At 45.9% G+C, this 25,433-nt stretch overlaps 1 protein-coding gene across 1 annotated transcript in view; it reads right to left on the reverse strand.

Moving 5' to 3' along the window:
• LOC126413301 (spidroin-1-like) overlaps window positions 1–23,103 on the reverse strand; it is a 67,209-nt gene extending 44,106 nt beyond the window's left edge. The window contains exon 1 of the mRNA XM_050083200.1: window positions 22,787–23,103. Coding sequence (XP_049939157.1) covers window positions 22,787–23,103 — 317 coding nt within the window. The remainder of the gene's footprint in view (window positions 1–22,786) is intronic.
• Window positions 23,104–25,433: the final 2,330 nt, after the last annotated feature.

Raw genomic sequence — 25,433 nt, forward strand, 5'->3', positions numbered from 1 at the left:
ATACGAGAGAGCACTCGCCCCAGTTGTACGAGAACCTAGCTACCGACCAGATGTACGAAGCCTTTCTCTCTCATTAGCCGAGAGACAGAATAGCCATCAGCTAAGTTAATGGCTACGAACTAGCAAGGCGACATTAGCCATACAGTGATTGTACTTAAAGTCTCCTGTGTATCGTCAAGATCGATGTACCTCAATGATTAAGTAAAGTTAAGTATTAAACCTGCTCCGTACTTTTCTTCCTAACATTAATTACGTATCCTGTTCCAGTACTTCACGCCCATCTGCGTTAGTCTAGCTTGCCTTTTCAGCCATCTCAACTTCACGGTGTCGGCCCAGATACCGACACAACATTGGCGACGAGGATGGGATAAGAGTTCTTTCTGATTGCTTACATTTAATTGTGTCATGGCTTCGCCACATTCTCCAGATGTACTGTCCGAATTTTATCGCTTGCAGAATCAGCAGACGCAGGCGTTATTGGATGCCCTTGGACAGCTCGTCCAGGGTCAACGTGCGCTGCACACCGATGCGGCCGCCGCCGCTTCTTCGCTACCGCTGCCACTAAACGCTGTTGCACCTCCCTTTCGACCATACGTGGCAGCCGATGAGACCTGGCACGAGTGGTCTCGCCAGTTCAACTTTCATCTAGCAGCCTACAGAATTCAAGGTAAAGAGCGGCAGCCATTTTTGCTTTCTTGTGTCGGTGTGTCCACATACCGTGTGATAGTGAAATTGTTTCCCCGACGCGACATAGCAACTCTGTCCTACGAGGAAATTTTGTCTGCATTAGATGCCTATTTCAAAGAAACAGTTAATGTGGTTGCAAAACGGTATACGTTCTTTCGTACAAAACGTACGGCCGGTCAAACTAATAGGGAGTGGTAGCAACATTGCAAGGACTTACTAGGGACTGTGCCTTTGAAGTGACTTTGGTCTTTCTTATTCAGATACACTCCTGGAAATTGAAATAAGAACACCGTGAATTCATTGTCCCAGGAAGGGGAAACTTTGACACATTCCTGGGGTCAGATACATCACATGATCACACTGACAGGACCACACGCACATAGACACAGGCAACAGAGCATGCACAATGTCGGCACTAGTACAGTGTATATCCACCTTTAGCAGCAATGCAGGCTGCTATTCTCCCATGGAGACGATTGTAGAGATGCTGGATGTAGTCCTGTGGAACGGCTTGCCATGCCATTTCCACCTGACGCCTAGTTGGACCAGCGTTCGTGCTGGACGTGCAGACCGCGTGAGAGGACGCTTCATCCAGTCCCAAACATGCTCAATGGGGGACAGATCCGGAGATCTTGCTGGCCAGGGTAGTTGACGTACACCTTCTAGAGCACGTTGGGTGGCATGGGATACATGCGGACGTGCATTGTCCTGTTGGAACAGCAAGTTCCCTTGCCGGTCTAGGAATGGTAGAACGATGGGTTCGATGATGGTTTGGATGTACCGTGCACTATTCAGTGTCCCCTCGACGATCACCAGTGGTGTACGGCCAGTGTAGGAGATCGCTCCCCACACCATGATGCCGGGTGTTGGCCCTGTGTGCCTCGGTCGTATGCAGTCCTGATTGTGGCGCTCACCTGCACGGCGCCAAACACGCATACGACCATCATTGGCACCAAGGCAGAAGCGACTCACATCGCTGAAGACGACACGTCTCCATTCGTCCCTCCATTCACGCCTGTCGCGACACCACTGGAGGCGGGCTGCATGATGTTGGGGCGTGAGCAGAAGACGGCCTAACGGTGTGCGGGACCGTAGCCCAGCTTCATGGAGACGGTTGCGAATGGTCCTCGCCGATACCCCAGGAGCAACAGTGTCCCTAATTTGCTGGGAAGTGGCGGTGCGGTCCCATACGGCACTGCGTAGGATCCTACGGTCTTGGCGTGCATCCGCGCGTCGCTGCGGTCCGGTCCCAGGTCGATGGGCACGTGCACCTTCCGCCGACCACTGGCGACAACATCGATGTACTGTGGAGACCTCACGCCCCACGTGTTGAGCAATTCGGTGGTACGTCCACCCGGCCTCCCGCATGCCCACTATACGCCCTCGCTCAAAGTCCGTCAACTGCACATACGGTTCACGTTCACGCTGTCGCGGCATGCTACCAGTGTTAAAGACTGCGATGGAGCTCCGTATGCCACGGCAAACTGGCTGACACTGACGGCGGCGGTGCACAAATGCTGCGCAGCTAGCGCCATTCGACGGCCAACACCGCGGTTCCTGGTGTGTCCGCTGTGCCGTGCGTGTGATCATTGCTTGTGCAGCCCTCTCGCAGTGTCCGGAGCAAGTATGGTGGGTCTGACACACCGGTGTCAATGTGTTCTTTTTTCCATTTCCAGGAGTGTACAATGGTGCGTGATGCAATTTCACAGAACGTTTCTGATGTTCGCATACGGGAGCAAATTTTGAAACTAGTTAATCCCTCCCTTCAACAAGTGATAGACATACTGGATAGACAGGACACACTTGACTGTGCTCAGGAATCTTTTGAAACTTCGCCACCCGTGTGTAACATTAACCGGCCCGCTGGACGCGCTGCGCGGCCCGGTAACCGGGCCTCGCGCACGGTTGCACAGCTGCCACCGCGCGCTAAGCCACGTGTGCCGCGCCAGCCCACAAATGTAGTGAAATCGTGCCCGCGGTGTGCTACTAGACATTCGCGTGAACATTGCCCGTCACGCCAAGCTATTTGCTTTTTCTGCAATAAGAAAGGACATGTTCAAAGTGTTTGCCAGAAAAAGCTCAGATCAGACAATCACAATCATTCCAGGCCCTTTGCTTCGCGCCGGAATCGAACCAAGGACACTCAGGCTCGTGGATCTTCGCCAATGGACATTCATGTCGTTAATTCCACTTCGTCCAGTGACACTTTCTCTAACAGTGACTGTGATCGTCCCACAAAAACTGTGCGTCGACGTCGCCGGAAATCACGTCAATTAGCAAGTGATTCTGTACCAGTGTCTGTTCCAATTGCACAAAACAGTCGCTCTTGTCGTCAGCAGGACAATAAACTTTTTGTGGACTTAGACTTTGAAGGCAAAGTGATACCATTCCAGCTCGATACCAGAGCTGCGGTTTCATTGCTCAATCACGACACGTACAAACAACTGGGCAAACCTCCGTTGCGTTCCGCAAATGTTAAGCTAACTACATATTCCGGACAGACAATTCCTGTGTTAGGACAGTGCAGCCTTCTTGCAACATGCAAGGGACAAACAAAACTTGTGTCATTTTACGTTCTTCGTTCTTCTTCTGCAGTGAACTTGTTTGGTCTAGATTTGTTTCAGTTGTTTAACATGTCTATTGTAAATCAGGTGCTATCAGTGAATCAAACTGTGCCTTCAGACAGTGTTTGTAGTGTATGTGACGAATTTGCAGACATTTTTGCACCGGGCTTAGGTTGCGCTAAAAACTATGAAGCACATTTAGAACTGAAGGTAAACGCGCAACCGAAATTTTTCAGAGCGCGCAATGTTCCCCACGCATTGCGTCAGGAGGTCGCAAGAACATTGAACAATGTAGAATCACAAGGTGTGCGTGAATGTGCGCAATGCCTCTTTCATTTCAGCTCCGCTTCATCGCTTACGCCGTACAGGTGTTCCATTTCTCTGGACGACGGAATGCGAACGCGCCTTTCGCCAGTTGAAATCGGCGTTGCTTTCTAATACTTGCCTTACGCCATTCGATCCCCAGAAACCCCTTTTGTTGATGGTAGATGCATCGGATTTCGGGATCGGTGCTGTGCTTGCGCACAAAGTTGGCTCCCATGATCGCCCTATTGCCTTTGCGTCCAAATTGCTCTCGTCTGCGCAAAGAAATTATTCACAGATAGAGAAAGAAGCTTTGGCTCTCGTGTTTGGTGTTACTAAGTTCCATGATTTCTTATATGGTCGTCACTTTACCATCATCACAGACCACAAACCTTTGACATCGCTTTTTCATCCGAACACGCCTGTACCTCCACGTACAGCGCAGAAATTCATTCGCTGGTCTATTTTCCTCTCGCAGTACCGCTACGATATCTTGTATCGGTCCACTGCTAAGCACGGAAACGCCGATGCGTTGTCCCGTTTGCCTGTTGCTGAGGATAAAGCATTCGATTCTTCCGAACTTGCTTGCATGTTCATTGATTCGGAAACCGATGAAGTGGTCGAATCGTTTCCGATTGATTTTCGTCGTGTCGCTACAGCAACAGCTGCTGACCCTGTCCTTGCTACTGTTTTACGTTTTGTTGCTACGCAATGGCCTTTGTCAAAGTCTCGGATCGAGGATCCGTTGGTTCGCCGATTTTTTGCTCACAAGGAGAGACTTTTTGTTCGACGTGGTGTTTTGTTGTTGCGTTCTGATAATGATCAGTCCAGAGTCGTGGTCCCACGTTCGTTACAGTCCTCTGTTTTACGGCTTCTTCACCAAGGACATTGGGGTATAGTGCGAACGAAACAACTTGCTCGTCAGCACTGTACTTGGTTCGGAATCGATGCTGCGATTACGAATTCTTCGTGCCCGGCGTGTGCCGAACACCAATCCGCACCACCGCGGAAAGTCTTTGCATGGCCAAAAGCCACTTCCCCTTGGCAACGCTTGCACATTGATTTTGCTGGTCCATTCTGGAATGCTCGATGGTTGGTTCTGGTCGATGCCTTCAGTAATTTTCCTTTTGTTGTCCGGATGTCTTCCACGACGTCCTCCGCCACCATCCAAGCGTTGTCTGCTATCTTTTGCATTGAAGGTCTTCCGCAGACTATTGTTTCCGACAATGGCCCACAATTCATGTCCGCAGAATTTCAGTCATTCTGCCAAGCCAATGGTATTCAACATCTGACATCCGCACCGTTTTCGCCTCAGTCCAACGGTGCCGCTGAACGATTGGTCCGGACTTTCAAGTCACAGATGTTGAAATTGAAAGAGTCGCATTCTCGGGAGGACGCATTGTTGCTCTTTTTGTCTTCGTATCGCTCTCAGCCCCGGGATGGTCGCTCGCCGGCTGAGTTGCTCCACGGTCGTCCTCATCGCACCTTGATGTCTTTGCTGCATCCGCCGCATCAGGTTCCTGTGCAGCGGCAGACTCCTGCTTTTGCTCCAGGCGCTGTTGTATTTTATCGCAACTATCGAGGTTCACGGCGTTGGCTCGCAGGGCGCATTGCTGATTGGCACCAAACCAAGCAACTAACCACTGTTGTATTACCCAGCGCTGGTTCGGTAGTCATCATTGTAATGATTCTGATTATAGTATCCTGGATAATCTGTAAAAGAGTGTTTGGCAAATGTTTCACTTCCTGCCGAGAAGTAGTACCACCCCCACAACCTGAAGGTGAATATCATACCTGAACCTACCTGTAAACCTTGGTGCATATGATCAGGCATGACCTCCCCCCTCCCTTAGAATTAAGTTGTAGTCTAGGTGCCAGGTCAAACCCACCCACCCACCCTCCCTCCCTCCCTCCCTCCCTCCCTCCCTCCCTCCCTCCCTCCCTCCCTCCCTCCCTCCCTCCCTCACCCTTTAGTATCATGTCATATCTTGTTCTTCTGGGGGTAGAATTCATACAGAGCACTTTTACACAGCTATACCACCAACAGTTTACCCACAAATAAGTTTGTTAGTGAGGCATATTACACTGCTCACTGTTTTTTTAATCTTGTTATGAGACTGTGAGCTGCTAAAATGAAAAACATTTGAATCTCATGCTCGTCATCTCCTCCTTGAGCAACAGAAGAGAGATGACAGTTCAGAATTCTGCAAGCATGGCTGTTGTGACTGATAGTTACAGGTTGACTCCCTCCCCCTTTCACCACTGCTAATGCTCTTTCGCCTCATGCCAGAACAGATTTTCCTAGTAACAACTGAGACATGGGACTAAATAAAATTAAAACAGTCAATATTAACATATGGCATAACTCAATAAGTTCTTTATCTCCAGTGTACTTACAGGATAAGAATTTCAATTCCATTTGAATCACATTTCAGTTAAATATATCAACAGTATTACAGATCCACTACTTAAATTTTTCAGAATTGTTTATTGTACCTCTGAAATAATTTAGGCTTTATTTTTATAACAAATAAACTTACAACTAAGTAATAGTATACTAGTAAAATGGAGCATTACATAAAATATGTCTTTGTCTTACAGAAATTGGTAGGAGCCTTACCTCTCCAAGGAAACGTGATCGATCACTGGCTAGGTAATGACACAATCCTAATTTGTTGATTTTAAACAGTTTTATGATAGATGTTAAGAGATATGTAATGGTTTTTACAAAAATTATTGATCAGACTGAAATTTTTTGTGGGTTTGTCCTTAATGTTAAATACCTGTGGCTACTGAAGCAGTGTTAAATGTCCCCATAATAAATATTTCAGTCTTCAGTCGAGTGTAATCCAATATTAAACTTGCTGGCAGATTAAAACTATGTGGTGGTACACCAGGACATGAACCCTGGACCTTTGCCTTTTGTGGGCATGTGGTGTACCAACAGAGATACCCAAGAAAAGTCATGACCCATCTTTACAAATTTACTTCTGTTCATCAGGATAGATGTCGGGAGCAGGAAATTGTGGGTGTTGCAATAATTAAAACTAATTAAGCTGGAATGGACACTATTTATTCATTTAAAGATGGGACATGGGTGCCCACGTAGGGCTGAGCAGCCCCAAGAGGGGTTTCCGTCTGTTCATCAGGAGGTTTGAGGAGAGAGGCAGAGGCTAGAGGAGCGACTACTCGGGACTGAGGTCTGAAGCTAAGAGAGGGCGGATTGGTTTCCAAGCCACCCTCGTGCTGACCACGGTCTTCCAGTCAGCACCTTCCACCACAGTATGCCCAAGCCTGCTATGGCCGAACATTATGAATGGAAAAATTTATTTAATAAAATTTTATTGGCCATGATCCCTCTTGGGGATTGATTATTTCATTAAAAATTGATTATTTCATTAAAAAAAATATGATCATTATGAAGGATCACAGAAATTAACATCCATAACATAGGGAGGGAGGGAGGGAGGGAGGGAGGGAGGGAGGGAGGGAGGGAGGGTGGGTTTGACCTGGCACCTAGACTAAAACTTAATTCTAAGGGAGGGGGGAGGTCATGCCTGATCATATGCACCAAGGTTTACAGGTAGGTTCAGGTATGATATTCACCTTCAGGTTGTGGGGGTGGTACTACTTCTCGGCAGGAAGTGAAACATTTGCCAAACACTCTTTTACAGATTATCCAGGATACTATAATCAGAATCATTACAATGATGACTACCGAACCAGCGCTGGGTAATACAACAGTGGTTAGTTGCTTGGTTTGGTGCCAATCAGCAATATGTGAGGCCACTCCGTCAAGAGCAACTTGGTTATGTTCCTGGGTAAGGAGATGATTGATCGCTTGAGTAGATCTGAATCATTGGTATTTGGTAAATTCTTTAGCTTCTTGTTGTGTCGGTATCTGGGCCGACACCGTTACGTTGAGGTGGCTGAAAAGGCAAGCTAGACTAACGCAGACGGGCGTGAAGTACTGGAACAGGATACGTAATTAATGTTAGGAAGAAAAGTATGGAGCAGGTTTAATACTTAACTTTACTTAATCATTGAGGTACATCGATCTTGACGATACACAGGAGACTTTAAGTATAATCACTGTATGGCTAATGTCGCCTTGCTAGTTCGTAGCCATTAACTTAGCTGATGGCTATTCTGTCTCTCGGCTAATGAGAGAGAAAGGCTTCGTACATCTGGTCGGTAGCTAGGTTCTCGTACAACTGGGGCGAGTGCTCTCTCGTATCACGAGACCTGCCTTGGTGGTGGCGCTAGGTCTGCGATTACACAGTGGCGACACGCGGGTCCGACATGTACTAAATGGACCGCGGCCGATTTAAGCTACCACCTAGCAAGTGTGGTGTCTGGCGGTGACACCACATTCCTCCCCCGCAAATCGGCGAACGGTCGTGTGATAAGGCTTCCGCCCGCCATGGGGAGGACCACATGTTGACGTATGCGATGAGGTGGGGAGCCTAACAACAGGCGAGGCTGTGCCACCCGCACCCGGCCATTCGGTCCGAGGGGAGCTAGGAAACGCCTGAAAAACTAGTCCAGGGTGCACGTCAACATGCGGTGTATGCACCCGTAAAGAGACAGGAGGGACTGAAGGATCAACCTCCATTGCGTCGGGGTAGCCGACGCGCGATGACGTCATGTGGTCCGGAGCGGGCGGGAGTTCCATGGCGGAGGACAGCTGGTCACGGGAAGCGATCGGCGGCGCGTGACCCTGGGAGGCGCTTGGCGGCTGCAACGAAGCGTCGAATGCGGGCGCCGCCGGCGGGAGAACAAGCGGCGGCGGCGGCGGCTGCTGCTGCTGCGGCGGCGGCGGCGGCGCGTCGCCATCGGGCAAAATGGAAGGCATCGTCGGTAACACCTGGGGATGAGGCGAGCCAGTAGATGGGTCCCCAGGGCGCTGACCGGACGGCACCGTCGCTGAAAGCAGACGGGGAGCGGCAGAACCCGAGCGACGACAGAGGCGCAGCTGATTGAGATGCCGACGCACCTCACCAGAGGCCCCCAAAACCAAATACATCGCGCGGCCGAGGCATCTAAGAATGCGCCCTGCGAGCCAACGCCGTGAACCTCGATAGTTGCGATAAAATACAACAGCGCCTGGAGCAAAAGCAGGAGTCTGCCGCTGCACAGGAACCTGATGCGGCGGATGCAGCAAAGACATCAAGGTGCGATGAGGACGACCGTGGAGCAACTCAGCCGGCGAGCGACCATCCCGGGGCTGAGAGCGATACGAAGACAAAAAGAGCAACAATGCGTCCTCCCGAGAATGCGACTCTTTCAATTTCAACATCTGTGACTTTAAAGTCCGGACCAATCGTTCAGCGGCACCGTTGGACTGAGGCGAAAACGGTGCGGATGTCAGATGTTGAATACCATTGGCTTGGCAGAATGACTGAAATTCTGCGGACATGAATTGTGGGCCATTGTCGGAAACAATAGTCTGCGGAAGACCTTCAATGCAAAAGATAGCAGACAACGCTTTGATGGTGGCGGAGGACGTCGTGGAAGACATCCGGACAACAAAAGGAAAATTACTGAAGGCATCGACCAGAACCAACCATCGAGCATTCCAGAATGGACCAGCAAAATCAATGTGCAAGCGTTGCCAAGGGGAAGTGGCTTTTGGCCACGCAAAGACTTTCCGCGGCGGTGCGGACTGTTGTTCGGCACACGCCATGCAAGAACAACACATATTCGTAATCGCAGCATCGATTCCGAACCAAGTACAGTGCTGACGAGCAAGTTGTTTCGTTCGCACTATACCCCAATGTCCTTGGTGAAGAAGCCGTAAAACAGAGGACTGTAACGAACGTGGGACCACGACTCTGGACTGATCATTATCAGAACGCAACAACAAAACACCACGTCGAACAAAAAGTCTCTCCTTGTGAGCAAAAAATCGGCGAACCAACGGATCCTCGATCCGAGACTTTGACAAAGGCCATTGCGTAGCAACAAAACGTAAAACAGTAGCAAGGACAGGGTCAGCAGCTGTGGCTGTAGCGACACGACGAAAATCAATCGGAAACGATTCGACCACTTCATCGGTTTCCGAATCAATGAACATGCAAGCAAGTTCGGAAGAATCGAATGCTTTATCCTCAGCAACAGGCAAACGGGACAACGCATCGGCGTTTCCATGCTTAGCAGTGGACCGATACAAGATATCGTAGCGGTACTGCGAGAGGAAAATAGACCAGCGAATGAATTTCTGCGCTGTACGTGGAGGTACAGGCTTGTTCGGATGAAAAAGCGATGTCAAAGGTTTGTGGTCTGTGATGATGGTAAAGTGACGACCATATAAGAAATCATGGAACTTAGTAACACCAAACACGAGAGCCAAAGCTTCTTTCTCTATCTGTGAATAATTTCTTTGCGCAGACGAGAGCAATTTGGACGCAAAGGCAATAGGGCGATCATGGGAGCCAACTTTGTGCGCAAGCACAGCACCGATCCCGAAATCCGATGCATCTACCATCAACAAAAGGGGTTTCTGGGGATCGAATGGCGTAAGGCAAGTATTAGAAAGCAACGCCGATTTCAACTGGCGAAAGGCGCGTTCGCATTCCGTCGTCCAGAGAAACGGAACACCTGTACGGCGTAAGCGATGAAGCGGAGCTGAAATGAAAGAGGCATTGCGCACATTCACGCACACCTTGTGATTCTACATTGTTCAATGTTCTTGCGACCTCCTGACGCAATGCGTGGGGAACATTGCGCGCTCTGAAAAATTTCGGTTGCGCGTTTACCTTCAGTTCTAAATGTGCTTCATAGTTTTTAGCGCAACCTAAGCCCGGTGCAAAAATGTCTGCAAATTCGTCACATACACTACAAACACTGTCTGAAGGCACAGTTTGATTCACTGATAGCACCTGATTTACAATAGACATGTTAAACAACTGAAACAAATCTAGACCAAACAAGTTCACTGCAGAAGAAGAACGAAGAACGTAAAATGACACAAGTTTTGTTTGTCCCTTGCATGTTGCAAGAAGGCTGCACTGTCCTAACACAGGAATTGTCTGTCCGGAATATGTAGTTAGCTTAACATTTGCGGAACGCAACGGAGGTTTGCCCAGTTGTTTGTACGTGTCGTGATTGAGCAATGAAACCGCAGCTCTGGTATCGAGCTGGAATGGTATCACTTTGCGTTCAAAGTCTAAGTCCACAAAAAGTTTATTGTCCTGCTGACGACAAGAGCGACTGTTTTGTGCAATTGGAACAGACACTGGTACAGAATCACTTGCTAATTGACGTGATTTCCGGCGACGTCGACGCACAGTTTTTGTGGGACGATCACAGTCACTGTTAGAGAAAGTGTCACTGGACGAAGTGGAATTAACGACATGAATGTCCATAGGCGAAGATCCACGAGCCTGAGTGTCCTTGGTTCGATTCCGGCGCGAAGCAAAGGGCCTGGAATGATTGTGATTGTCTGATCTGAGCTTTTTCTGGCAAACACTTTGAACATGTCCTTTCTTATTGCAGAAAAAGCAAATAGCTTGGCGTGACGGGCAATGTTCACGCGAATGTCTAGTAGCACACCGCGGGCACGATTTCACTACATTTGTGGGCTGGCGCGGCACACGTGGCTTAGCGCGCGGTGGCAGCTGTGCGGACGTGCGCGAGGCCCGGTTACCGGGCCGCGCAGCGCGTCCAGCGGGCCGGTTAATGTTACACACGGGTGGCGAAGTTTCAAAAGATTCCTGAGCACAGTCAAGTGTGTCCTGTCTATCCAGTATGTCTATCACTTGTTGAAGGGAGGGATTAACTAGTTTCAAAATTTGCTCCCGTATGCGAACATCAGAAACGTTCTGTGAAATTGCATCACGCACCATTGTACACTCCTGGAAATGGAAAAAAGAACACATTGACACCGGTGTGTCAGACCCACCATACTTGCTCCGGACACTGCGAGAGGGCTGTACAAGCAATGATCACACGCACGGCACAGCGGACACACCAGGAACCGCGGTGTTGGCCGTCGAATGGCGCTAGCTGCGCAGCATTTGTGCACCGCCGCCGTCAGTGTCAGCCAGTTTGCCGTGGCATACGGAGCTCCATCGCAGTCTTTAACACTGGTAGCATGCCGCGACAGCGTGAACGTGAACCGTATGTGCAGTTGACGGACTTTGAGCGAGGGCGTATAGTGGGCATGCGGGAGGCCGGGTGGACGTACCACCGAATTGCTCAACACGTGGGGCGTGAGGTCTCCACAGTACATCGATGTTGTCGCCAGTGGTCGGCGGAAGGTGCACGTGCCCGTCGACCTGGGACCGGACCGCAGCGACGCGCGGATGCACGCCAAGACCGTAGGATCCTACGCAGTGCCGTAGGGGACCGCACCGCCACTTCCCAGCAAATTAGGGACACTGTTGCTCCTGGGGTATCGGCGAGGACCATTCGCAACCGTCTCCATGAAGCTGGGCTACGGTCCCGCACACCGTTAGGCCGTCTTCCGCTCACGCCCCAACATCATGCAGCCCGCCTCCAGTGGTGTCGCGACAGGCGTGAATGGAGGGACGAATGGAGACGTGTCGTCTTCAGCGATGTGAGTCGCTTCTGCCTTGGTGCCAATGATGGTCGTATGCGTGTTTGGCGCCGTGCAGGTGAGCGCCACAATCAGGACTGCATACGACCGAGGCACACAGGGCCAACACCCGGCATCATGGTGTGGGGAGCGATCTCCTACACTGGCCGTACACCACTGGTGATCGTCGAGGGGACACTGAATAGTGCACGGTACATCCAAACCATCATCGAACCCATCGTTCTACCATTCCTAGACCGGCAAGGGAACTTGCTGTTCCAACAGGACAATGCACGTCCGCATGTATCCCATGCCACCCAACGTGCTCTAGAAGGTGTACGTCAACTACCCTGGCCAGCAAGATCTCCGGATCTGTCCCCCATTGAGCATGTTTGGGACTGGATGAAGCGTCCTCTCACGCGGTCTGCACGTCCAGCACGAACGCTGGTCCAACTAGGCGTCAGGTGGAAATGGCATGGCAAGCCGTTCCACAGGACTACATCCAGCATCTCTACAATCGTCTCCATGGGAGAATAGCAGCCTGCATTGCTGCTAAAGGTGGATATACACTGTACTAGTGCCGACATTGTGCATGCTCTGTTGCCTGTGTCTATGTGCGTGTGGTCCTGTCAGTGTGATCATGTGATGTATCTGACCCCAGGAATGTGTCAAAGTTTCCCCTTCCTGGGACAATGAATTCACGGTGTTCTTATTTCAATTTCCAGGAGTGTATCTGAATAAGAAAGACCAAAGTCACTTCAAAGGCACAGTCCCTAGTAAGTCCTTGCAATGTTGCTACCCACTCCCTATTAGTTTGACCGGCCGTACGTTTTGTACGAAAGAACGTATACCGTTTTGCAACCACATTAACTGTTTCTTTGAAATAGGCATCTAATGCAGACAAAATTTCCTCGTAGGACAGAGTTGCTATGTCGCGTCGGGGAAACAATTTCACTATCACACGGTATGTGGACACACCGACACAAGAAAGCAAAAATGGCTGCCGCTCTTTACCTTGAATTCTGTAGGCTGCTAGATGAAAGTTGAACTGGCGAGACCACTCGTGCCAGGTCTCATCGGCTGCCACGTATGGTCGAAAGGGAGGTGCAACAGCGTTTAGTGGCAGCGGTAGCGAAGAAGCGGCGGCGGCCGCATCGGTGTGCAGCGCACGTTGACCCTGGACGAGCTGTCCAAGGGCATCCAATAACGCCTGCGTCTGCTGATTCTGCAAGCGATAAAATTCGGACAGTACATCTGGAGAATGTGGCGAAGCCATGACACAATTAAATGTAAGCAATCAGAAAGAACTCTTATCCCATCCTCGTCGCCAATGTTGTGTCGGTATCTGGGCCGACACCGTGAAGTTGAGATGGCTGAAAAGGCAAGCTAGACTAACGCAGATGGGCGTGAAGTACTGGAACAGGATACGTAATTAATGTTAGGAAGAAAAGTACGGAGCAGGTTTAATACTTAACTTTACTTAATCATTGAGGTACATCGATCTTGACGATACACAGGAGACTTTAAGTACAATCACTGTATGGCTAATGTCGCCTTGCTAGTTCGTAGCCATTAACTTAGCTGATGGCTATTCTGTCTCTCGGCTATTCTGTCTCTCGGCTAATGAGAGAGAAAGGCTTCGTACATCTGGTCGGTAGCTAGGTTCTCGTACAACTGGGGCGAGTGCTCTCTCGTATCACGAGACCTGCCTTGGTGGTGGCGCTAGGTCTGCGATTACACAGTGGCGACACGCGGGTCCGACATGTACTAAATGGACCGCGGCCGATTTAAGCTACCACCTAGCAAGTGTGGTGTCTGGCGGTGACACCACACTTCTCATGGTGATGGAGTTTAAGAGAGAGTTCAGGAAGGTATAAGGTAAATGTGGGAATGGTGACATGAAAGATGGAGTGCAATTGAGATGATATCCTCATAGAAGCAGCGTACACGTCACATCTTCAACTATTATACACTAGGCCACTATTATTCAGTGTTACCCGGTACAATTCAGTTTCTGACATTGAATGGTGGCACAACAGGTGGCAGTGACAGTCTGTGGAACAGCGAATAGAAAACTGTTGCCAACAGGTTGAATTATTGGTTGACAAAGTGAGACTAGAACATGAGGACATGGAGGTGTAGTAGTTTCAGCTAAAAACAGTGACATCTCGCACTCAGTAGTGTTAGTGTGTAAAATTAGTGTGGAGCATAAGTAATGCGTTGTATGGATGCAACTGGATAATTCAGCGTGAGAGAGAGTGGCGTGGGTTTGTTGATCCCGACTAACTATTAAAAATTCTTGAGTCTGCCAAACAACATGGTGGTGAAGGGTGGCGCAAGAGACTGGAAAAGTGTATATTTGATAGCACTCGTATCCGCAATTTGCGCACTTGATTGGCATCCTCATTCGCATCCGAATACTATCCGAATTACAGGTAAGTCAGACATCCAATGCAGCATAGTAAAAGGTGAGGTTGCTTTCCCACACGGCATAAAGCATTTGTTTAGGGGCCAAAATTTGTGACGATACATTGTGTAGGAGGTGCAAGAAGGGCTCCGAGGGTATCAGGTGTGGACTGAGTTTTCCTTGCAGTCAGAGTAGAATGGCTGAGTGTAACGTGTGTATATGTAACTGTGCTGTGTGTGTACTAAATAAAAGAATCTGCGTGGTCTTCACAATGTGCAATGTGATAGTCAGATTATTTAATCCTGAGTGAAGATGAGTCCACTCTTGGTTAAAGGATTGTTGAAGTGCACCATAGTGCCGTGTTAATCTGTCAGCTACAACTTGTATTTGTCTAGTTGTGGCTAACAGGTTATTCTCAAGATGTGTCAGGCACACCTGTTGATGTACCAACACTTTGTGATAAACTTGTGTTTCGGAAAGCGCTTGCTGTGTGTCCAAATCCCAGCGTTTTGCATCTGTTTCGTAAGGAGACCCAAAGACAGTTTTTAATAATGTACCTCCAACGGGCAACCAGGCTCGTTTGAAATGAGGCCATGGTACTGCATCCCTAATACTGTTCAAATAATTCTAGCCACTTCCCACAAAGATCGGAGAAACTCGTGTTCCCTCATCTGCATCAAAAAGGTATCATATTTTGACAATTGCTGAGCTTTATCATATAAAGCATGCTCTTCCTTTTCTAATAATGTTAAGACAACATCAGCTAACACCAGCTAACACAAAAGCATAACTCGCAGGAAAAATATTTCCATCCTGCTGTGGCACGAAGGCAAAGTGTCGTTAATTAATTTGAGGTTCTGTAGGAAGAAAGTTTTTTTTTTTTTTTTTTTTTTTTTTTAAACCCTGCACAGCCAAGGCATCTCCCATGCATTGACCACTACTCAGGGGCACGCACCCCACTGAGGCTTGACATGGAAAGTAATTAATAAATTTCAGAAATAATATTGAGTGATTTTTCAGCTGTAGAAAGCCCGAATGAGGGTAGGACACCTCAAGTTAACTCAATAATGATAGGATCTTTACTTACAGAAGTGGTCATTAGGGAGATTAACTGTACTGAAGTCAGAAATGAATGTTAGTGAATGCGAGTCTGTTGCTCGTGAATACAGAGGCTGGTGCGTGAAGCTGTGGAGGCAGCACAGCACAGCTATATCAGTGCTGAGCCGGCAGTGCTGAGCTCAGATAACAGCGTCGGAGAGTGCTAGAGGCGCTGCGTCCATGGCTAAGACATTATAAGTGAAACTTAAAAGCAACAGTTTATTGCAAACAATAATAAACAAATAGCTGATGTCACAAAGATGTTTGAATCCATGTTAACAGAACAACTTAAGTGTTCAACAGGTAAATTGATATTGAATATTCAACGTTGTTGATTAAAAGAAACTGCTACTGAACATAACGTACATACGTACGTACTTCTCTTTCCCCTTCTGAAGAGCGAAGGGCATAAACGATAAAAGCCTTATTCATGTACTTAGTATATGACAATAGAGGTCTGGTAACATCAACAAGTTACACCAAGGTAGTTTGAATATGTACAGTATGCGTGTGTTGTAAGTGTGTTATTGTGTGTGTGAAGTGTTGTGTAAATGTGTGACTAATGGTAGCTGATGGCGGATACAAATTGAAGGCCAATAGGTGCTATCAGAGATATTTCCAGTCGAGGAAACAATGAAAATTAAAAGGGAATACTGAATATGGCACAAAAATAACCCATAACCATAAAGTGTACAAAAGATGAATCATCACTATAAATTGATAACAACAATACATAACAGTGGAGTAATAATAATTGACAAAAAATAAAATCAATGGAATATTTCCAGAATATAAACTTATGAATCGGATAAGAAATACCTCAGGGGATGTTGTTTTTAGTCAGTTGACGAAGTGCATAAGGGACTAAGTCAGTAGAATCCCACACTGTGTGTATATGACAACAATGGTGTTGTATAAAATGTAATAAGATTGCCTGGGGCTCAGTTCATTTGTGATTAAGTGCCAAAGGCATAGTGTGAGTGAAAATTTTCTCATGGTAATTGATGTATGAATTGTTTTATGTTCAACCGAGAAGCCTAATATTCGGTGATGTGTAAGTACATGTTCACGGTGCGAATGAGCTACCTGCAAGTGACTCGATTAATAAGTTCAGCAGTGAATTAGAGCAATCTGCAGACTTGAATTGATGATTACATAATTTTCAGGGCAATGGAGCAACCTGCAGACAGTGCTAAGGCAACCTGTCTAATAACTGATGGGTAGGCAGTGCATTGGAGCTATCTGCGATACCGTGGTTCAGCGGGCCTAAGGGCGTCCATCTGACTTAATAAAGAATCAGTGCAGGCACATGGGTCTCTTGTGATACATGGAATAAAAGTATCAGTGGTGTTATTAGCGACCTGCTGTATTAGGAAGATGTTGACTGTTCAAGCAATAAAAATAGCTTTGAAGCTAGAATAGCATGCATGTGTAAATAGCATTACTTTTTGTGCGCACAGTACATAACAATACATAAAATGACAATCGTGAACTATAAATTACTAGCTCTAGCATAATGACATAATTAAACACAATGACATATATTGACAGGAAAATAAAAACACAATGATATATAATAACAATGCTGTAAGTAGTCAGAACAGATAGTATGAATGGTAGTACCGGCCACTATTGAAGCGACAAATATCACGTGCTTAGGGTGTACAACAAACAATGGTGAATTAGAAATTGCTAATCACGTAGAATAAGAGTTTTAAAAAAGCTGTTAGTTATATAAAATGATGTTAAGTGCATTGTAGTCTGTCATACACATAGGATAGGACAGTAATTTGCAGTTTGTTTTTGTAACTACTCGGACGCTCCGCATGTCGAGACACTGGAGATGGCAGCGCTCATGGTGATAAGATAAGTCATCGCACGGAGTGCTGTTACTGGATGAGAAACAATGACGGCTGCTGGCCAGTTGTAGGTGAGGAGAGGGGAAATGAGGTGCAAGGAGGAGACAACGCTGAAGAAAGGAGGGGAGGCGACAGCTGATGTGTTGCCCCGCCAACAGCTGGTCCTGTAAACAAAGCATATGATGAGTATGCATTCCAAGTCCTAGCTTTTTCTGTTCTGATTACTTATGGTTAGCTGCAGCAAATACATAACTACAACATATAGTACAATACACTAGAATTCGACGTAACAAGTATTAAGAAAAACTTGGAGTAAAAACACTCCACATGTACTGGTTTGCCAAATAGATGGCAATAGATGAAATTGAAGAATATTATTCAGAGTTAGCAGCCATGGTACTGTCAACGCCAAGTTTAATGGTTGCATTTGAAGCAAGTCAGTTGTGTGACGTCTAATGCGTGGCATTGCTTGCAAATCATAAAACATAATCGTACATATAAAAATGAGCAAAAATACATGACAAGACCGGAAACTGACAACTGAGAATGGCTGGGAACTCCGTGGTGGCCAGGCATGTCTTGCTTCAAAGTCCCAGGAAAAAATGACTTAAACTAAGCTGCAATAAAACATAACATAAAACACTAATTAGGCATAATTAATCACACCATCTCAAAGCATAAGGGTGTCGATTCTGCAAAGTGTATCTAGGACAACCCTCTGGAGGTAATCTCCTCCGTTTTTTCTTTCATCTTTTTCCACTTGAGGTGGAGGTGACACAGGCAGATCGAGGGCTGCGACCTGTTATGGTGACACAGCCTTACCGTGGTAAGGTTTCAGGTGGTCAAAGTGCACTATCACTGTACGATCGGTTAATTGCAGTTCTGCATTGACTGGTGAGGTCAACCATAAAATCCGATATGGGCCTTCAAAGCGGGGAGAGAACTTTTTAGTTCGTCCCTTTTTGATTGCCGTGTTTCGTAAGAACACTAAATCACCTGTTTGACAAGTCGGGTAAAACAGCGTTTTTATTCTGCTTGTGCAACTGTGTATTAGAAGCTTTGATATTATTCCTCTTTTCATTATACCAGATCACTTTTAGCCAGCTGGCTAAACCTTTTACTTCCTTTATTTCTACACCCTGAGGTAGTTTGTCTATTTCGAACGGCAAATTTTTCAGCCGTCCAAACACAGCTTTGTAAGGGGTATACCCCGTGGATTCATGCATTCAGGTGTTGTATGTAGAAGTAATATACAGTACATATCTGTCCCAATCAGCATGCATTTTTGCAACATAATAGGATAACATTTTACAAATTGTAAGGTGTATGCATTCAACGTGACCATTGGCTATAGGATGAAAGGGAGTTGTATACCATTTTTTGATTCTTAGCTATTTACAAACTTGTACAAATAGAGCAGACATGAAATTGGTTTCTTGGTCTGTTAAAATGGCATCAGGACTCCCAAAAGGTAGTATCCCACAATTTACAAACTATCTCACCACAGTTTCAGCTGTCGTGTTGGCAAGGGGAACCAAAATGTATTTGTTACCTTGTTGTGACTGTGCAAAAGTAACTAGGATATCTAAAGCAAGAATTTCAAAGGGTTGAGATGCCTGAGGAAGTGTTTGCAGTGACACTTGCGGATTCATATTTTGTTCTTGTTGTGCACATGGCAGGCAAGATCTTACATACCTGTCCACGTCACATTGTCAGTATTGCCACCAATAATGTGTTGCAATTTGAGTGCTCGTAGTGCGTTTTTTGCTGTGATATGCTTGGATTGTATAATGGTATAATGGCATAATGGCATTGCCGTGTTATATGCTGCTGCAAGCATTCCGGTATTACCAAATGATTTCCATGGGGAGCTTTTTGATACAAAAGGTCGTCTATTACTTCAAATTCTGGCAATGAGGCGTATCTTTGACATTGAACATCCACCTGCTCGGCTTCTTTTAACTCTTCAATTGATAAATCATCTGATTGAATGACATGCACTTTTCTACTTGACGCATCAGCATTTTGATGCAACTGACCGGGCTTGTGCCCAACTTCAAAATCATATTCTGACAATTTCATGGCCCAGTGCATAAGTTTGCTGCTAGGGTCCTTAAGATTCAATAACCACTGCAGAGCAGAGTGATTGGTAAGAACTGTAAACTTGTGACCATAAAGGTAACATCTAAAATAACTAATTCCAAAAAGAAGGGCAAGCAATTCCTTTTCTGTAGTACTGTAATTACTTTCTTCTTTATTTAGTTGATGAGAGGCATACCCAATGGGTTTTTCCTCACCATCTTGCACTTGGCTTAGAACACATCCTACAGCAAAATCAGATGTGTCACAAGTTAAAATAAAAGGTTCAGTGAAGTCTGGGTAAACAAGTAGAGATTAACTGGTTAAAATAGTTTTCACTGTTTGAAAGGTGGTCAAACATTCATCCATCCACACAAAAGGAGTATCCTTTTTCAACAATTTAGTAAGAGGTTTGGTAATAGTAGCATAATCTTTAACAAAACAGCAGTAATAATTTGCAAGACCAAGGAAGGATTGTAATTCCTTTAAATTTGTTGGAACAGGACAAGTGTCTGCTGATTCAGTTAATCGTGGATCTGGTTTGACTCTGCTGGAACTGATGACATGAACTAAATACTGCACTTGTGATTGAGAAAAAGAACACATTTCTAATTTTAAGCTTAAATTAGCATTTTGCAATCGCAACAGTGCACTATGTAGACGTTCAGCATGTTCAGCAATAGATTTAGAAAATATAATTATATCATCAAGATACACAAGTCACATAATAGGTTTCAACCCACATAATAACAGATCTGCAAGTCGCTGAAAGGTTGCTGTCGCATTGTGAAGCCTGAAAGGCATCCTTAAGAATTAATATAAGCAACCAGGAACTACAAAAGTTGATGATACCCACTGCGCATGCCTAATGTTGTAAAGTACCGGCAATTGCCCAGATGATTGAGTGTTTCATGTATCCGGGGTAATGGATAATGATGTGGGGTAGTAACCTTGTTTACTGCTTGCATGTCTACACAGAGGCGATAGGATTTTTCTCTGTCTATAGATTTCTTTGGAACGACTCCAATTGGGCTAGACCACACACTAGAAGAGGGTTGTATTATTCCTGCTTCTAGTTGCTGTTGTATAGTTTCCTCTACCACTGACTGAAGATGGTAGGGGATTCGGTACCCATCTTGAGCTATTGGCCTAGCATTTCCAGATGGAATCTCATGTTGGATTAGATCTATTGCTGGTAAATATTTCCTGTCTTTAAACAAACATGAATACTCATTCAATACTTCATTTATTAGCTTTTGTTCATGCAATGGTAGGTGACTAAGCGTAGGTTTAAACTTACCTGTCAGATGTGACGTGATTGTCAAAAGGTGTTGAGAGACAGCAGCAGTCTTTTTCCTTTTTATTTTTCAGATAAGGGGTTTTCATTGGCAACTCATCTTCTGTGATAACCTGTAAGCTGGCGAATACTGTACCACATGGTATTAAAGCTTGCTTGTGACTAAAATTGTCTAAACACAGAGGTACACAGTTTTCTATTTGTACTTGATGTGCTTTGCACAGGCTATGTTTTACGTGGACCTGCATCTGGTCAAGAGCTTCATTCTGGCAGAGTGGATCTACCAAGAAATGAAACTCTTCAGATTCATGTACCCCGACAGGCACCCAAAGGATCTTTCCTGTGCCTTCTGGTATCTCCATGGGGTTATCGGCTTTTAGCATTGTTACAGGAGACTCTGAAACTTGGGAAACGGATCCTTTTTTCCCCAGTTTCACTCACCTGCAACGTGCAGTCTCGTCCAAAACAGTGCACATTGGTGCCGAATTGGATGGTATTTAACCTATAGTCAATAACCCCCTGGAAATTATGCAGTAAGTCACTTCCCAGGATGATGTCATAATCTGTGCACATGTTCCGTACAATCTCCATCATAAAAGCATATTCTGTGGAGTCCAACATGAACTCAATGCAACTGCTGCCATCAGGTTTCACTATGCTGGGACCAATACCACTGATATGGTACCATGGTGGTTGCAATGTTCTTTTATCTCTCTTCAATAAAAATGCGAAGCTGATCTGTGTGCCTGTGCCAATTAGCACGCATATTGGTTTGTTGCCTCTAACACCATCGACAACCACGCTTGCCACCTGTGCGATTCCCTTATAAGCTAGTGGCGTCACTATTTTTAACGGGGGCTGGGAGGAGTGCCACTTCCTGCCACGCAGCCATTTCCCGAATTCTGCGTTTGGTTTGCATTTCGCCTGGAGTTTGCAGGCTGTTGTGGCCTACTATTTGGACAATGCACGCTTCGGTGACCATGTTCCTGCACCGATGACAATATGGCACGCGACATTGCTCTGCCACATGTCCTTGTCTATTACAGTGCCCACACTTGGTGTCGTTTGAAAAGACACGTCAGGGCTCACTTTGCTGCATGGAGACAGCCGCAAATTGGCTCACCACCTCTCTCGAGAGAACTAATTCCATGGCTTCTTGTAAGGTGTGAGGGGGAAGCAACTTGATTTCACCCCTATCTGAGGGTTTATGTCATGAATAAAAATGTCTATCACACGACATCCTGATTCTTCCAACAGAAACTTGTTACGAGCAGAATGGGTACTTAGTGCGTATGTATGGCATGCGATTCTTGTAATCTTGCCTGCGAATGCTTCTAAATCCTCACCCGTTTTTTGCTTAAGGTTGGAAAGCAAGTCACAATAGTAACTAGTACTATGTTTGTCTGTATATCTTTCAATCAACCCTGTTGCAAGGGACTGGAAGGTAGGGGCATTTTTTTCAAGCTCTCGACAGACTGCACGTAGTTCTGCGCTTCGCCGGTGAGTTTCATTTTCATCACGTTTAAGAGAAATTCATCTGGCCAACCAAAAAGCTTTCCGATGTCCTGGACATTCTGGACAAGCGTTTGAATATTCTCGTGCGGCTTTCCAGCAAATGCCGGAATAAACGCTACTGCTGGAAAGCTTTGCACCGAAGTAGAGGTGGCTACTGCCACAGCTGATTCTGCACTAGTGAGTGGTGGAGTCACATGCTTCGGTGGTTCCTCCACCAGCACTTGCTTAACAACATTAGATTGTGGAGAAGCCATTTGAAGACCATCTATCTGTTGCTTAAGCTCTGCGTCAGTTAAAATTAATTGATTTATCTGGGTCTGCAGTGTCGAGGGGGATCTTTATTCTCTTCGGCTGCTTCTGTCTCCAACTGCTACCTGGTGGTTGGAATGTTACAATAGTGTGGGCATCCACACCACCATAGCATTGCTAGCGACTTACATTATTTGGTGGCATGCAGACAACGGACGGCGGCAGTGTCGACGAGTGGTGGCAGCAGGTGCGTTGATCACGTGCAGGGGCTGCAGCAGCAGCAGCAGCAGCAGCAGCAGCAGCAGCAGGCGGCGGGTGATGGCATGGACAGCTGAGATGGCAGGGCAGCGCGAGTGCCACACCCCGTACCCTGGCGCAGGTGGTGACCCATGGCAGCTATGACGGCGGTGGCAGCGGCGGGCGTGACTGCATCGCGAACCCTCCTCGGCTTGCGTCCGGCGGCGAACTGCATCATGCTTGTGGTGCGCTAGTGTGCTTCCACACATGTTTGCCAACGCAGGCAACCGGCTGGCATGCTGCAGCCTCAACACGTTCAGTATAGTGTCCTTTAATTAATCAAAAGTCTATCAACAGGTCCTGGAAATTTAGAGCAATATGTCTATAACTGACACTAATATTGTGGATCAAGTTTAGCTTCAATTTATGAATATCCATTAAGATAGTTATGTTTACTGAAAAGAGGAAAAATAGCACTTTAATTTGAAAGTGATAATTCCTTCCAAATATACCTATTAACTCATAAGACTTCGCTTAATGTATGAACATCTTCATCAGAATTTTGAAAATAAAATTACCAAAAGGCTTATGTGGATCTTAATACTTGATACGGGAGGGGTGCTGTCACCTCATGCCTCAGTCCATTGCTGAACTAGTGATCCTTTAATGTCTTGGAATGCATCCTGTCAACAAATCATTTCTTTTTGTCATCTTGTGCAGGAAATTTCTTTTCTCTCCAAGTCCATTTACTCATCTGATCTTCAGCATTCATCTGCAGCATCACATTTCAGAAGCTTCTATTCTCATCCTGTCTATGCTGTTTGATATCCATGTTTCACTTCATATATGGCTACAATCCATACAAATATTTCCAGAAAAATCTTTGCAACACCTAAATCTGTAAACATTTTGTGAATATTGCAGTTCTCTTTATTTCTGTGTCTAAGAAAATTGGAGAGAAATTTCCCCTTTTTCCGGGCATGTGTGTCACTTTGTTTTCACACAAAGCCGTTCCAGCACTTTCTGTTCTATGTCAAGATAGCAAAAAAAGTGCTGAAACACATCTCACTGAAAACAAAGCTACAAAAAAGGTGTCTTGCATAAGTTGCAATTACTCTAAAAACTAAGTTTATATTCAATGTTACAAAATTTCTCTTCTTCAGAAACACTTTCCTTTCCATTGTCTGCCTACATTTTATATCATCTCCTTAATCCATCATTAGTGATTTTGCTGCCAAAGTAGCAAAAATTGTCTACTAATTATTTGTCTCATTCATTAATCTAATTCCCTCAGCAACACCTAATTAAACTACATTCCATTATCTTTTTTTTACTTTTGTTGATGGTCATCTTATATCCTCGTTTCAAGACATTGTCCATTCCATTCAGCTCTCTTCCAGGTCCTTTGCTGTCTCTGACGGAATTACAATGTCATCAGCAAACCTCAAAGGTTTTTATTCCTATTTTGAACTTTTCTTTTGTTCCCTTCACTGGTTGCTCAATATACAGATTGAAAAACATGGGGGATAGGCTATAAACCTGTGTCACTCACTTCCTAACCAATGCTTCCCTTTCATGCCCCTCAACTGTTACAGCTGCCATTTGGCTCTGTAAAAATTGTAAATAGCCTTTTTCTTCCTGTATTTGACCCCTGCTTAAGAATTTGAGAGTATTCCAGTCCACATTGTCAAAAGCTTTCTCTATGTCTTCAAATGGTAGAAACATAGGTTCACCATTCCTTAATGCATCTTGTAAGATAAGTTGTAGGGTCACTATTGTCTCACGTGTCCCTTCATTTCTCCAGAATGCAAAGTTATCTTTTCTGAAGTCAGTTACTGCTGGTTTTTTGTTCCTTCTGTAGAGAATTTGTGTTCATATTCTGCAACCATAACTTCCCAAACCAACAGTTTGGGAATATTCACACCTCTTACTACTTGCAACCACAACGGAGGGGTATCTGTTGAGAGGCCAGACAAACGTGTGGTTCCTGAAGAGGGGCAGCAGCCTTTTCAGTAGTTGCAAGGGCAACAGTCTGGATGATTGACTGATCTGGCCTTGTAACAATAACCAAAATGGCATTGCCGTGCCGGTACTGCGAACGGCTGAAAGCAATGGGAAACTACAGCCGTAATTTTTCCCGAGGGCATGCAGCTTTACTGTATGATTACATGATGATGGCGTCCTCTTGGGTAAAATATTCCGGAGGTAAAATAGTCCCCCATTCGGATCTCCGGGCGGGGACTACTCAAGAGGATGTCGTTATCAGGAGAAAGAAAACTGGCGTTCTACGGATCGGAGCGTGGAATGTCAGATCCCTTAATCGGGCAGGTAGGTTAGAAAATTTAAAAAGGGAAATGGATAGGTTGAAGTTAGATATAGTGGGAATTAGTGAAGTTCGGTGGCAGGAGGAACAAGACTTCTGGTCAGGTGACTACAGGGTTATAAACACAAAATCAAATAGGGGTAATGCAGGAGTAGGTTTAATAATGAATAGAAAAATAGGAATGCGGGTAAGCTACTACAAACAGCATAGTGAATGCATTATTGTGGCCAAGATAGATACGAAGCCCACACCTACTACAGTAGTACAAGTTTATAT

Source organism: Schistocerca serialis, chromosome 7 (assembly GCF_023864345.2).
Source record: "Schistocerca serialis cubense isolate TAMUIC-IGC-003099 chromosome 7, iqSchSeri2.2, whole genome shotgun sequence".
NCBI lineage: Eukaryota > Metazoa > Arthropoda > Insecta > Orthoptera > Acrididae > Schistocerca > Schistocerca serialis.